This window comes from Populus nigra, chromosome 5 (genome assembly GCF_951802175.1).
Source record: "Populus nigra chromosome 5, ddPopNigr1.1, whole genome shotgun sequence".
NCBI lineage: Eukaryota > Viridiplantae > Streptophyta > Magnoliopsida > Malpighiales > Salicaceae > Populus > Populus nigra.
The window spans coordinates 2,605,456-2,621,803 of NC_084856.1; the positions used below are offsets into that span (position 1 = coordinate 2,605,456).

General features: G+C 33.4%; 2 protein-coding genes across 2 annotated transcripts; both read right to left on the reverse strand.

The window, feature by feature from the left end:
* Window positions 1-8,095: 8,095 nt before the first annotated feature.
* Window positions 8,096-9,596, reverse strand: LOC133693252 (LOB domain-containing protein 16-like). The gene is made up of 2 exons (XM_062114429.1): window positions 9,163-9,596; window positions 8,096-8,658 (listed from the first exon to the last, which is right to left on the reverse strand). Exons 1-2 carry the CDS (start codon window positions 9,451-9,453, stop codon window positions 8,308-8,310), a joined length of 642 nt encoding a protein of 213 aa, XP_061970413.1. The 5' UTR covers window positions 9,454-9,596; the 3' UTR covers window positions 8,096-8,307.
* A 2,483-nt stretch (window positions 9,597-12,079) lies between these two features.
* Window positions 12,080-15,328, reverse strand: LOC133693986 (deoxyhypusine hydroxylase-like). The gene is made up of 7 exons (XM_062115382.1): window positions 15,053-15,328; window positions 14,405-14,538; window positions 14,071-14,309; window positions 13,851-13,989; window positions 13,437-13,563; window positions 12,579-12,697; window positions 12,080-12,486 (listed from the first exon to the last, which is right to left on the reverse strand). The coding sequence occupies exons 1-7, from the start codon at window positions 15,216-15,218 to the stop codon at window positions 12,451-12,453; spliced, it is 960 nt and encodes a 319-aa protein (XP_061971366.1). The 5' UTR covers window positions 15,219-15,328; the 3' UTR covers window positions 12,080-12,450.
* Window positions 15,329-16,348: the final 1,020 nt, after the last annotated feature.

Consider the following 16,348-nt stretch of genomic DNA (forward strand, 5'->3'; position numbering starts at 1 on the left):
AAACGATCCCTCACCGTTAAAACAAAACCCTCGCTGTTACTTATTATACGTGTGCATGCGTGTATAACAAGTAAAGTTATTAAATTAGTTTTGGTGATCATGGAAAGAATCAAATTAATTTAACATAATATTATTTTAAAATAAAAAACTAAAATATATTTTAATATGGTTGACCAAATAATATAGAATAAAGTCCAACTTAATTTAATTTAAAACTCAACTTGGTTTAAAATTAAAATTAACAGATAACTCAGTTGGACTTATTAGCTATACGATGCAAAATGTTTTTATAAAAATATAATTTAATTTAAAATATATATATATTAATTTTCTAATATCGACACATTGCAAAATACATTTAAAAAATATTTTTTTAATATTTTGTTTAAGGAACAATTTAAAAAACCGGCTGAATAATAAAAACAAACAGGAAATAATTACCCAACCGTTGCATTCAACTTTGTGTTGTGCTTTGTTTTCCATCTATTTGGTTAATAATGTGAGTATTTTTTATTTTTTAGTAAATAGACACATCAGAGACATTTGTCGTGCTGTCATGTGGATGAAAATTGCTTTACAGCAAATCAATCGTACCATAAATCAGGTGGTCCACTTTTTTTCTATACACTTAGGGAATGAAATTTTGATGAAAAACAAAATCGAGCCATCTTGATTTTCTTGGTGGATGTTCCCCTTTCCTTTCAGAAGGGGAGACCCTTGCTTGAATAATTAACATTTCTAATATTTAAATTATCTTAAACAATTATTTTAAATTTAGCTACATCCCACTATCTAATTCCCAAATATTAGTGCCATACATACTTGGAAATTACAACAATTTACCTAGAAATTTGTCCGCCACCAATTCTTTAAATTATTTCGGGGGTGTTTCGTCCACGTTTTTAAATTATTATTATTGTTTTTATTATTATTTTGATGTGCTGATATGAAAAATAAATTTAAAAAAATAAAAAAATACTTTAAAAAACACCAACTACTATAATGATTAGAAACAACTCCAATAAGTGTTAGTCATGGCTCGATCATAATAAGCCTGCCCTCCTCCCCTTTAAGAAGAGAGGCCATTGAAAAGAAGAGAGAGCACATAGCTTCTTCTTTTTTCTCTTTTGAACTCTTTAAATAATCAATTAAATTTATTGGTGGTGTTAAGGGAAGTGGAGTTCTTGTTTCCTGCCTTCTCTTTTTTGACTCTCAAATAGCTTTCTTGAGACATAGCTCTCTTGAACTCACAATCAACCACTTATTATCCATTTAATTAATTGATGGGATACCTTTCGAATAATATATATGATCATCACTTTGTGAAGTGCAATTAGAGGAATTGATGAAAAATAACATTTTCTTCCACTTTTTTTCTTTTCGTTTGTGTTCGATTGCCCAATGTTGGGGGCTAAAGTGTGGAGGATGTTACACGGTGCTTGACTATAATGGCTCTAACTTATAGTATACACTTCTGCGTTTCTCTCGAGGTCATGGCCATGGGCTCGAAGAAAATGGGATTTGATTAATAATATCCAATGCGGCTTGACCGAGTGTGTTCTTGTTCTTATGATCTTTAAAATACTAATCAAATCAACAACAATTAAGATTATTTTTTTTTTCTATAGTTTTTAGGTTCTTAAACACTTTGTTGCACAGTTCCAGGATAGGGATTTTTTACATTTTATCCGCCACTTGAACCCAACTTCTGTCTTGTCGTTGCTATAAAAAACAATTGAAACAATTATAGATGAACAACTCATAGATGATTAAGACTTAAAATTGAAATAAATACAAAATTATAACATCTCTTTATCATTCTCGTAAAGCATAACACCAAATAGGGAAGCAATAGCTATTTGACTGTTGTTTTGTCTCGGGTTAGATGTTTTATTTAATATATATATATAGGTTTTTTTAACGTGTTCTTGTAGTTAGAAAAACCCTAAGAGCAAATAAAAAAGTTTATGGATGTATGTAATTAAATAAATCGAGATCTATACATGTTAATAAATAAAAAATTCATAATGACAACTAAAAATAAAACTAGAAAAATCGAGAGGTAAATATAGATCAAAATATTTAATCTTGCAAAATGAAACATTTACCTAGTTGTGTTTGCTAAATTTATTTATTAAATATTTTTTATTCAATCAAACGATAATAAAAATAAACACACATACTAAATTGATTGAATAAAATAAAAGGAGAAAAAACATTATGCAAAGTTGTTTCATATATTAGAAATATTATTTGAAAATAAATATTTTTTATTTTCAAAAACATAGTACATCTATACAAAAGATAAGAAAAACAAAAATTATAGATGAATTAGAAATATATTTTTAAAAATTAAATACACATAAAATAATTTTTTAAAAATCTCTATCCAAAAAGGTTAAATAAGTAAAAAACAAAATCACAAATGAAGGATATTAATTGAAACATAAATTTAAAAAAGACATATCAAAAAAGATATCAATTAGAAAAAATTAAAAATTATATATAAAAAAATAACCTAGGTGTTATGATTTAATTTATCAAACTTGTGATTTGAGTTATAGACTCAACTGGATTAAATAATTTTTTATCTCTTAAATATATACTTAACCGCTATCTCCGGTTAAATATATTTAAGAGATAGAAAATAAGGGACGGACAACTGTCCACCCCTATATTTTTTAAAAGAAAAATATATAAACGACGTGTCATTTATGAGCTCATATTTTAGCCATCAATGTGGTTGCCGGAAAAATAAGGCAGTATTTTTTTTGTCCTAAAAACTCAATTTTTAAGCTATTTCAACCCAAAAAACCTTATCAACATCCTTAAAACACTCACAAACCAACCTATTAACCTAAAAAAAGGTCTAAAAACCTAAAATCAAATTAGTTTAGATTTATCTTTTTTAATTTAGATATTTTTTTAGGCTATATTGAGGCTAAAAAATACCACCATCAAACCCATCTCGTTGCATAAAACCCATGAAAAAAAAATCTATTTTGGTGGTCACAAATGGCTTAAACAAAGACTTTCTCTCTCATCGTTAAAATTTAATGACTTCTCTCTCTTTGATCAGTGATCGGGTACTGAAAAATAATAAATATAAATTTTTGTATCAAAAGTGATTTTTTGAAATTAAAAGATCTAAATTGTATAAATTATGTTATTTTTAAAATTTGAGGATTTAAATGCATTTTTCATGAAATATCTGGTACGCCATCCATGTTTGACATCATTTTCATTACAATCTCTTTTCTTTCAATTCCACCATTATTTAAAAAAATAAAAGCAATTTGCAAATCAAATCACCTTAAAATATTTTGAGTACCAAAATAAATTATTAAAAAATAAACAACAAGTTTTTATTACTTTGCTTGTGTATGAACAGTACCCATCAACAGTAAAAAAACCCACTTGCCGAAGAGTTTAATAGCACGTTTTTTTTATTGATTTACGTGGGTGTCCGGGCCAACTTACGCGCACCACGACTAATCTCACGGCCCACTGAACACCCTGCAAACCCAGTGGGCATGTAAGGCACCGCGGGGGTGACAGGCGTGCACGTGAGGACTCGAACCCAGGAGTAGCAGGAAGAGACAAACCCCTCCTACCGCCAGGCCAAGACCCTCGGTGCACGTTTTTAGTAATAGCTAATGGCATTACACCACAACAATCCCCAACAGAGGTTTTATACATTCTATCTATTATAGCTGAAGAGATTCAATATATAGAGAGCATTATGGACGTAGATGTTTTGAATCCAAGACATGAAGATTGTCCTTGAATGTTCTCTCCAATGAGGTCGCCTCGTATTTTGTCTTGTAGGAAGATTGATTAGAAAACAACCTCGAGTAGTGGATGCCAAGCCCTATAGGAAGGTGGAGCACTCAATATATAGCCCTCCTCAATACACAGTGCTATCTTCTTTTTCCCCTCCGAGCAAGATCGACATCTTGTTTTTTTCTAGTTTCTCTTGGACGATTGAGCCTTTCTCAATCAATCTATAGATCCCGAAGGCTGCTTTTCCAATAGGCCAGCCGGCGGAATGACAAGAGGATCGATCCGGCAATTATATATACCGCCACAGTCGAAAAGGCATGTTTCTTTTAATTAATTAGGGGTGAGGGAAAAAAAACGAGTAACCAGAAAAATGGAAGAAATTAAAAAAACCAAACCAAACCCCTAGAAATATTCGATTCAGTTTGGGTTTGGTTTTAAAAGAAAAGAATTAATCAAACCAAACCAGTTTAGTTTAAAACCCAAACCCATCCTACCCTAGTCCAAGATTGTTAAAATCGTGAATTGACTCTTAAAATCTTATGATTTTACGAGTCAACATGTATATGACGTGTCAAATCTGGTTTAAACTTGAAATCGGTCAAACTTAGTTAAAATCGGTAAAATTGGATCGATTTTACGAGTTTGATCGATTTCGAGTTTTAACCCGTAAAAGTTAAAAAATTTATTGCCTCCCTGTCCAAGTCCCCTGACACTCCACTACATAGTCTCCACTTCCCAGTCTCCCCTTTCCCTGTTGCCTAAATCTTAAATTTTCAATCTTAACAGGCTAACATCAGCATTAGAGGATTTTGAGTATGGGAAAATCTTATACTGTATTTGAGGTCAGGAAGGCATGATCGGAGGATCGAAACCCTGGAAAGACAGGGGTAGATGGTGAGAAATCAAATGAGTAAAATAAGAGATATGAATACTTATATAGAAAGAAATAGTATGTTTTAGACTAACCATTTGTTAACTGCAAAGAGAGACGACAAAGACTCAGAGAGAACTTGAAATACATGTCTTGCTTGGTGGGATATTTGGACATTATTTCTAGGATTTGTTACTAACATAAAAAAGATGGAAGATGAGGTGACGTGAGATTAAATTGATGTCATTTTGTATATTTTTATTCTCATTGTCACGGGTTCATTGTATTGGTCTCCGTTAATTTTTTTAAAAAAAGTTGGTGATATACTTTAGAATGTTGTATCATCTCACTAGTTGTCTGCAGTGTGTTTCAAGACCTATTCTCAAGAAAATGTTCTGAAACTCTATCAATAAAACATAGTTGTTCAATCTTATTTTTTTTCTTTTTGTATTTTTAAGTTATTTAAACTATGTATGAATTTTTATTTGAATTATGTATTTTAAGGTGTTTGGACATTTGTATTGTTTATTTCACTTTTATTTTAATTGTGTTATATTATTATTTACTACCTGACTGAAATTGTCAATATATAATTAGTTAAAATATTTTTCTTGTGATTTTACGATTTGAGTTTACGATCTGAATTTATATTGTATATTTCGTGTCGTGTTAAAAAAGCATTTTTAACAACTTTGCCGTAGTCCTTAAATGTGCATGAAAATTTCTCCAGGGGCTGTGATGCGGAAGTGCTACAGTCTATTTAATTAATTGTATTGTATTATTGGATATAGAATTTATGATTTGGTGTGTTTGTTGTTAGATGTGTTTTAATTGCAATAAAAAATCTCATTTAGCTTCGGTGAATTACAATATCTTTTTTTTCACCATAGTCTGGAACATTGGGGCACAAAATCATGGTTTTACCAATTTAGAATAAAAATAAACTGAATAAAAACCCATCAATTTAAACTTATTTTTAATTTAGTTCGGTTCTAAATATAAAAAATCAAATCAAATAAAAAATAATATGAAGATTTTAGAGAAAGAGATACGTATGAAAAATGCATACACCATCCTTGAATGATAGTGGAGAAAGAGATACGTAGAAGTAATATACCTCATATGCCCAAACCATCCCTACGCTCTACGTACTTGGTGTCTATCCTTATGATCCACGTCGTAGAGTTGAAGATGAATATTCTATAATTATTCAAACATTTATTATTCTTATTATATATTATCTATTTGATATTAAAAGATACAGTTTTCATGTTTAATTAACTACTAGATATTAATTAGAGTATTTCTATTTTAACTCAATTGAAAAATAATTTCTCTTTATATTTTCATATTTATATTATTAATAGATATTAAAAAATAATATATAATAATGGTAAAGCATTGAAAAAATAATCTCTTTTTTTCCTTCTTAATGTGAACTTAAAAAAAAAAAACCGTTCTTGTAGGAAGTGCTAGGAAATGCCGCATGGTATATAAGGAAAACTTAGAGAAAAAAAAGATATTTTTTTAAGGAAAAACTTCTTCACTTCACTTGTACGAGAATAAGAAAAAAACCCCTCAAACAAAAAAATATCAAAGTACAAAGGGTATATATTATCTTAACGATTTTAGTAACATATTTACAATATATTTTTAATATTTATCATACATGAATTAAAAATAAATATTTTTATTTTTAAAATTTAATATTCATTTACTACAATTGATTATTTTAAAGTCATAGACTTAACCTTCAAAACGTCTTAAAATCCTACCAAAAAAAATTGGTTTGCAAATATCTGTCACCAACCCTTTACTCGTTTATTTATAAAGATTAAAAGAATTACATGAACACATAATTATCAATTATCTAAATAGTAAAAAAGATTTACATGAACACATAATTATCAATTATCTAAATAGTAAAAAACTCAAGTTCCTTAGCATTTTGGAACATGGAGCATTAGAGACGGAGCTAGAGTTAGTTACCAGGGAGGCCCAAAACTTAAGATATAATTTATTATTAGAAAATTTATTTATTTAAAATAAAATTAATATTATTTTATTTTATATATAAACACTAAATAATAAAAAAAATCTAAAATATTTTGCCCCCCCTGCTTGCCTACCTCTGGTTCCGCCCATGTGGAGCATCATGCCTCTCCCATTGAAGGTCCTCTATTTGCCCTTTGGAACAATCAATATTCAAGGTGCAATACACAAGTTTGAGCAATTTGATCTTCCTTAACGGTTGTAATCTTGTAATTCCATCTGCTCAATAATCAATCTCCGATTATATGGATTAACAATCACTCGTCCTCTCTCTCTCTCAATGGCTTAATTAATTAAGTTCTTCTTCTTCTTCTTCTTCTTCGCTTAACATTATTTATAGAATTTGGAGAACAGAGCAACTCCTTCATCTTCAATGGGTTCGATAAAAAGTTGTCAAAGCTAGCTGCCTACTCATGATCGATGTAGCCTAATGCATCTACTTGAGGGAACACTTTGTCTGCATACATGGAAACAAGGTCATAGTTTGGATCTATTAAAATCTCATAGAAGAGTATTTCAGTTAGGTAAACTTACTTATTAGGGCATACAGACCCTCCGCGAGTGGGTCCTTAAACACAAGGGAGGGTGCTTGCCTCTGCCCTTCACTGCAATCATAGCAGTCTCACCTCCTCTCTGATTTCCAATCCCCATATCCTGAGATGAAGTTTTCCAGGTCATAATTAATTGGAAGTGACAATAAGGACAGTCGGGACCATTTCTCTTGACCATGAAGAAGATAGATTAACCTCGGGATCCCAACTGCAAAGTCATTAGCTATTTTGATTTATTTGCGCAAAAAAACTCAAGATTTTAATAAAATAATGCAATTGTCAAAAAAATTTAGTCAAATAACTCAATTTATGATTGTTGAGTTGAAAATTGAGACATTAAATAAATGTCAAGTTTATAAAACGATTTAATTTTATGAAAAAATAAGTTGTCACGATATATTAAAATCTTGCTATTTAGGCAAATTTTTTTCAAATTATATATTCTGTCAATATCTTTAATTTAATGTGTTCATTTAAGAAAAAAAAATAATTTAAACCATATTGCCATCTAGAACACCTACAGAAAAGACAACAGAAGGTTCAAATTTGTATCTATATACATCTTAATTAATTTATCCCACCATAATCATAATAATAGGTGAAGAATTTAGAACATTTGCTCCGAATTATAATATTACATTGATAAGCAAAACTAAACTAGAAGAACACAGGACAATTATCCCCATTAATTATTGCTGTATAATAATAATTAAATTATCTTCAAAAATTAAGTTAACCACTCTAGCTAGCTAGTAGAATTAAATTAAGTTGTCCTACAGGAATATAAAACACAAGATGACTAAATTAAATATTAGCAGTAGCTTTTGACAGGGGGAGGTAGCAGATAATAGAGTTTTCATTTCCAGGCTGTTACAATGTGAGTGATATTGTTCTGATTGAACAGAAGGGAAATGCCTCTGTTAACTAGGCTTATGATGATCAAAACTGAAGTATCTTTAGAGGGTCGTCTCAGTATATATACATCATCTTCCATGCGATGAGCTAACGCGGAAATTAGAGAAACATGATGGTATCCATGATGAATTAGTATCAGTTCCTCATCATTCTAAGCGCCAGTGCTTGAAGCTCACCCAGGTCGCTATTGCATGGCCTTTTGACCTTTGCACGAGATTGGAATGCAAACTCCTCTCTGCTTTGTATATCTTGCATATTCATCATCCCACGATCAATATTGTTGCTGATGAGGTCAACTGAATCAAGTGAGCTTTGTGGAGAGATTGGATTGATGTAATTTGGATGAGTTGGAAATGATGGCACCCCAGATATGTTATTTCCTTGCCACTGATGGTGAATATTCTCTGCATTAATGCGTGGTGAATCGATTAGATTTTGTGCTAGTTGAGCCTTCACTTGCATCAACTGTGCTTGCAAACATGCAACCTACAAAACAAGAAGAGTTGCCAAAAGTTAGAACTTCCTTAATTTGTACAGAAATACTGTATCTCCAGAGATATGACCCAGCTGCATGATTTGAGGACTCGCACGGCAAGACCCACCCCCTATCATCAACAAAAGAAAAATACTTGATGGGTTTAATTTAGAAAGAAATTCTTTAAATTAAGATTCTGAGCTTACAGTAAGAATTGAACATTCAGGCGTAGCTTTCAATTAAAAAGAAAAAAATAATAATGAAAAAACACTGTATAATGCATTGATTTTCAAAGAAAATCATAAATCCTAGTGGGAGTAAAAAACTAGACTTTTTTCTTCTTTTTCCACGATCCCTTTTCCAGCAAAAAAAAAATGAAAAATAAAACACAGTCAAGAACGGAGAATCTTGTACCATCTATGATCCATGGTATGCTTGAAAAACATATGAAAAAAAGGAGAGAAAGATATTCTATATGAATGGTGAATATGCTATATATAAAGATTTTCAGAAACCTGTTGTTGCAAGGCAAAAATATGGGCAACACATCCATAAACGGGGTCTCTGATCCTTGCTTGAGCTTCATAGGCGATAGTGACAACCGCCTCACAGCGTTCAGCAACCGGGACATGCAACAACAACTTCGATACATTACTAGCACCAAAAACCTTATGAATGGCTGCAAATCGAGCAGGCCCTTGTTCAGAGCAAAAGTAAGGCGCAAAAATACAATCGGACGCACATTTTCTCCGGAGAAACTTGCATGCTCCACAAGGGGAGCCAGTGCCTGTCCCTGATGATGCCATGATGGGAGAAACAAAGAGAGAAGAGAATCTTCTTGAAGTTTTTTTTTTTTTTTTTAAAAAAAAAAAAGGCACACGAGCACACTAGGAAATGGTGCAAAACAAAATGAGGCTAATGTGTGTGGCAAGGTTGGCTAGGGGATCAAGTGTGGTGGGGGCTTTAGGATTAAGGGACATAAAGGATCTCTTATAAGAGGAGTGAATGGGAGACATTGAAGACCATCATGTACGGTTTTCAGGGAACATTTATTAATGGGTTTATGCAAATATGAGGTTTCTATTTTATTGCCATCTTATGATCATTTTATTATTTAAAAAACATTTATTAATCATAGCTTGCTTTTGAAATTTCCTACTACTACTTTTTCAAGCTTGATTTTTGGGAGTTTTGCTTACCAAGTTTTTTATTTTTCCGCCGAACGCCGCACCTGGGAACTGCTGCTCTTTGTCGCTTTGTGGCTGTGTTTACTCAAGCCTCCACCGCCGGTGATTGTTTACCGACACTAAACTAATAATTTAAGTCATCTTGAGTGATTAACTATAGACTAGTGTATGTTGAAGGGACAAATCTTTGATTACTTGCAAGCTTCTAATTTTGAAAGTAAGTTTTTGTAGCAGTAGTTTAATAGGAGATGACTGGCTATGAATTATAATCGGTGGACATTGACGTTTAGTTTATGCACACCATGCCCATTTGTTTATTATCGCTTGGTTGCATAGAGAAGCAAAGCTGACTTTTTGTTACCTATGGAAACTAGGGTTCTCCTGTTGATCATGTCATGGAATTAGTGCTCCCCTGCCTAAAGAGTGTTTCAGTACTAGAAAAGTTGAAGTGAAAGTAGCGTGTGTTTACCCTCGCGGATGATGCTTGCATTGATCACAAGAGACAAGCATGATGCCTCTCTAAAGAGGCAACAGTTGCTACTTTGGAACGAGCCCATCATTTTCTTTATATATAAATGTTGTTATTAGAGCTGGTAATCGAAAAATCAAATGAAAAAGCCAAATCCCTCGACTCCAAGCACGATGCTATAGCAATTCATGATGTTATGCCACATGTATTGCATTGATTACATTTGCTTGAGAGCGCAGATGTTCAATTATCCGTCAATAAAACTTCAGTCGAGCATGTTCATGGTTTTAAGTTCAGTTAGGGGCATTGCCTTGACGGTCTTTTGCGATTTGCCTTGCCATTTCCATTGCTCCTCTGGTCATGTTAACCCGGTGGCCATCCTCCAAAATCGAAGTGAAGCATGTTCTTGACACCGATTTACAGCTCAAGGTGTTGAAGAGGACGTAGCTTGTTGTGGAGAGAATATGCAAAGCATTATTGCCCTTGCATCAGCACATGTGAAAGAACTCCACTGCATAAAGTCGAACATTTAACAAATTTGTCCAATAAGAAGGTGAGGAACACATCCTCACAACAATGAACCAGCTGGAGAGAGATGGGGAAGAGCATGGAAATGGCGCAAGGACCAGCCAGCCACGTCCCTCTAAACAACATAAAATTAATTATGCCCATCATGTAAAGCAAAGGGGGCAGGCAGCTTGAACAGCATGAAGGATTCGTCACCCTAACAAAGGAAAATGGCACTTTGCATCGAAAAGTACATACCCTATCATGTTTCTTACCTCACCTTTGTCACTGCATCACAGCTTCCTTGCCACATTTCAGGCAGTTTGGGAATCAACATGAAAAATCTTTCCAGCTTCTAGTCTCTCAACTATGACATAATCATCATTCATTTTGGATTCCATTTCTCTCATCATCCTTGCACATGGCAGACATGCAAGCTTTAAGAGTTTAACCAACGCACCGACCTCTATTCTAAACGCAAAAATCTCCCAACTTTTTCCTCGTCAATCCTTGAATTTCTGAGATGGAGATTTGAGCTGAACTCAAAACTTGTTCGCTTTCAATGAAGCTAATTGTGCATATGCGATCGTATTTCGAAAATCATATAATTAGATTTTCGAGATCATTAGCCAATATTTTTTTCCCCTTCTATGCTCACGGGATAGATTGGGACATCTATCCCTCTTCTTGGACGCGAGTGACATTGCATGAAAGCGGGAACTTCCAAATTTATAGTTCTGCTTCTCCACCTTACTCGTGTGGCTGGACATCCACTCTGTATTAAAGCTTCCTTCAATCCTTGGTAGACGCTTATAGAGAACCCAAAATTGATCGACTGTTTTACCTTGATCACGCTCGTTACAAAGGGCCACAGACCACATGCACCTGTGCTCAGACACTAGAATTTTTGGGATGGTCTTGGTCCTGCTAAGAATTTTGCTTTCCAGGAGAGCAATTGCAGGACTAAATTTTGACCACCACTACCTACAGCTCTGTACTTAGGCCCGGGTGCTTGTTTACTTGCATCCCAGCATAGTACTCACAAAACCTTCATGCAACGAGGGAAAAACTCATGGATAGCAAAATAGGGCAGCCCATAAAGAGTTGAATATATAATACCAATGCCCATAATCTGTTGTATTTAAACAATATGACGCAAATAGCATGGTGTGTTTCGACATTTATAAGCGATTTTCACGCATCACTCGTGAATGATATTAAGATTTTTTTGAAAAGAATAAATAATCTGAACTTGTCAGTATAAGGAGATTTAAGGCTAAATAAATTTTTCGTTATACACGAAAAGAATAGTGTTTGTTAAAATCATCTGCACGCATCTCCTGACAAACACAGGAGAAAGCGCCAACAGGTTGCAAGATGGAGATGGGGTAAAAAAGGTAATCTCAGAGTTTGTAAAAAAAGTTGAACAAAATCATATTCCCAAGCAACCAGAGATTATATGACCCCCAATATAAATAAATCAGCGAAGCCATGGCCCCAGAAAGTACAAGACTCTGTATGACCCATGACATTCTTCCTAGCTTACAATCCCACAAAGACTGCCTACTCGTTGACGAGATAAAAAACAAAACTGGTACCGTGTAGGAGTAGTGAAGTTGGCATGAAGAAGTGCGGTTAATTTAAGCTTGTGCTAGAGGGTCTTGCATGAAGAGGTACTGCAAGGAAGAGAATTACAGAGTCATTTCTTCTAAAGTATGCTAACTAGCAAATATAATGCATTTCTGATGTTTAATTTTCAAAAGCATACCTCAAATGATTTTCCTGATCTTTCAAATTCTAGCATGCTCAGAGCAACTTCACAGCTTTGTGCAACAAGAGGCTCAGGATCCTTTGAGAATTCCTCAAGAAGTGCAACACTTTTCTCATCTATGAGAGAGTCAGAATAAAAACCTAATTAGAGTAGCCAGACTGAATATAGTCTAGGTTTCAAAGGTCACATTGTGCACAAACATACAGGCAAAAGTCGAATGATAATTACATAGCATATTGAGTGAAAAAGGATAAGATTTATCTGCCACGAGTTGCACAGCCCCAACTAGGACAGTTAATTAGAGTAGCCAGACTGAATATAGTCTAGGTTTCAAAGGTCACATTGTGCACAAACATACAGGCAAAAGTCAATGATAATTACATAGCATATTGAGTGAAAAAGGATAAGATTTATCTGCCACGAGTTGCACAGCCCCAACTAGGACAGTTAAGTATAGGAAATAGCAATAGAAGTACACAATCTTCACATATATGACATAAAAACATAGTTGCCTTTTTTTTTCCCCTTCTCTTTTTTAATAGAAAATAATCTCGTGTTTATGTGAAATTAACAGCTATCATCGCCCACACATAATTGCAAGGAGTTGCTTTTGTGAGAACAATCATAAGATTCTCTCTTCAACCTCAAGCAATATTCATAGATTGTTACTCCAAAGGGTGTTATGACAGAGCATCGTTAACTTATCCAACAACAATGAATTCCATGCTTTTATATATCTTCTACAACCATTTCAGGGATTTTAAACTAAAAGAATTTTCTATCCATTTTTGCTGGATCTTGATCATAATAAGAAGAATCACAAAAACACAACAGAAATAAGATCAAATGACGTACCTGCAATGGAACCAAGAGCTTCTGCAGCCTCATGCCTGACCATTGGATGCTCATTTGCATTTCTAAGTATTCTACAAAGTGCAGCTGAAGCAGCTTTGTTTTGCAATTGGCCCAAAACATAAGCAACCTGAAAACTATAGAAAAGTGTTTGAGAAAGGAAACAAGAAAAAAAAAACATGTTTAAGTTATAGCACCATTATAATCCCAAATAAATTTCAAAAAGGAAGAACTAATTAGTGATTCTCATTAGACACTATTATTAATTTACCAAAGTAAAACTCTCACCAATTATCAGACAATCTGAGTTTCCACTAGAATATATCATAATTACATATGCATATCCACTCTAAACGATGACGCTAGACAAGTCACAATGAGCACAATCATAACTTGGTTTAAGAAAGCTCAATAAACCTCATGCTTAAGCAGTGCACTATTTGCAGCCAAAGAATCAACTATAGCAGAAACAGCTCCATCCCCACCATGATTCCGAAGTGCAAAAAGAGCACCGTAGCGCTCATACATGCCTCTTTTTTCATTCAGAAGAAATCCCCTGAAAAGTCAATTGAGTTCGGTCAGCAATCTAACCAAATATAGTCCGTATGGAAAAGGTTCTAATCCATAAACAAAATACCTCAGCTCATCAACAGAAGAGCTTAAAGAAGATGGTGTGGCTGGGTCGACAGACAGGAAGGGTGATTTTTCAGCCACAGATGTTCCATCAACAGTGCTTGTTGTAGCATTCATTTCCTCAATTCGCTTGAGAGCCAGTTCACAAGTTTCTCTAACCTCCTGAGCCGGATCACCAGTCAAGCTATTCTTCAAAAGAGGCACAATACTCTCTAAACCAATTGCACCAAGAGCTTCAGCAGCCTGTAAATATAACAGTGAAAACAACATAGAAAAAATCAGTACCATCAACAATATAACAAAGAAAAAAACGATGCTACACATTGATGTTAACACACCTCATGGCGAACAATAGGATGCAAAGAAAGATCATTTAGAACTGCTTCCAGAGCAGGGATAGCTTCAGCATCTTGCATTTGACCCAACGCAAATGCAGCCTCATGTGCCAGCAAATTTGAAGAATCCCTTGTTGCTGAAGATGCAAGTAAAAAAGAAACAAAAATTATTTAACCACAAATTTAACTTAAAAATAAAAAATTCTACTTCTTCAGGGAAAAAAAAGAAGAAGAAAAACTTCAGATTTAGATAGAAAATTTATTAGCAAGTTAACAAGTTGAAATTATCAAACTTTCTCGCCCATAATTTATTCCGCCCATAACTCATGCATTATCAAGTAGTAAGGGAGAACCAATTTAAGCATAATCTACACACTCACACGCACAAACATAGAGTTCAACTAGAAAAACAAGGACAGTAACTTTCTTTCGTTGAGCAATTGTTGAGCAAAACGAAGCCACCTAAACAATGACACGCTCCAAAAACTCAAATTCCATAATCAGATGTTTTCTTCTAACATAAATCAACAAAATTTGTTTCCAGAAAGCCCAACCAAGCGACTCATAAGACACTTTTCAATGGTTAACTAAGCATCAAAATCCGAAACAAGGGTAAAATTAATAAAAAAAACAAGAGGAAGAGAGAGGAACCATGAATGAGGGCGTTGCGGGGTCCAGGGCCCTTGAGGTTACGGAGAGAGAAGAGAGCTCTAAAGCGCTCGTGGATGGGCTGGCTCTGGTCGAGCAACCGATCAAAAAGAAATTGTTCCAAGTTGGAACGGGAATCTGTTGGGATGGTTGCTTTCAAGGAACCCATGAGATAGCGGTGGTGCTAAGCGGCTGTTCTGGAGTTGTCTTTGTTGCAGTGGCACCACCAAGCCACGCAGAATTACAAGAATCCGCTGCTAATTCTTTTGCAAACTTGTATAAATACGGTGTTTTTTTATATATAAGTTGCTTGGGCCATTGTAATTAGGGACAGTAACTTTCTTGCCCCTCTTGATAATGGGACCCATTGATGAATAGTCTATAAAATCTATGGATTTTGCTGGGAATGGCCATGGTTTTTATTAATTAATTAATTAAAAAATAAAAAATAGGGAGATCACCGGTGCCTTCCTCATGCAGTATTACAACATTTTTTTTAAAATTTTACGTATTTTATAATTTATTTTTTATAAAATTATCTCAATCACATTATTTAAATAATAGGTTTTACTAATTAATTTAATTAACTCAATTTTTTTATTTTTTTTTCAATTATTTTTTTTAATCATATTCTTCAACAATTAGATCGATTGAAAATTAAATTTCATAATTTATTTTGGTTTATATTTTATGAATTTATTTCAGTCTCATGATATTAGTCAATAACTTGTCAAGTAAACTCAAGTTGACTCGAGATTTTTTTATGTCTTTTTTTAATTGATTTTTTTTTAATTTTATCATTTAACATTAGATTGATTAGAAATTAAGATTCATAATTTGTTTTGATTTATTTTCTATTTAATTATCTATATCTCATGATTCAGGTTTAAAAGGTTAAATCGAGTTGACTCGGGTCTAAGTTTTCACAAACATAAGGTTTGACCAGGTTTGGATTATTCATAATTATTTTTAAATTTCTCAAATCAACAAAATTACATCTTGTAAATTTTTACATGGTTTAAGTTTTTATTAACCTAGATGACTTACAACTGCATGTCTAAAAAAACACTCACGGCTAATCGGATGCATCTATGAAAAAAAAAACCATAATAAAATTCAAATAATTTTAGGGCTACCATCTCGTAGAAGTTATTATTATTTTTTAAAATACACGTGGATGATACAATGGTCCAAAAAAAAAGAAGGAGAGGAGAATTAGCCAGCTTCGGAATTGAGTGACAATTCACCCCATTCCCGGGGCAGATTTAGGTGGAATAATGTTCACTTGTAAATTAATAA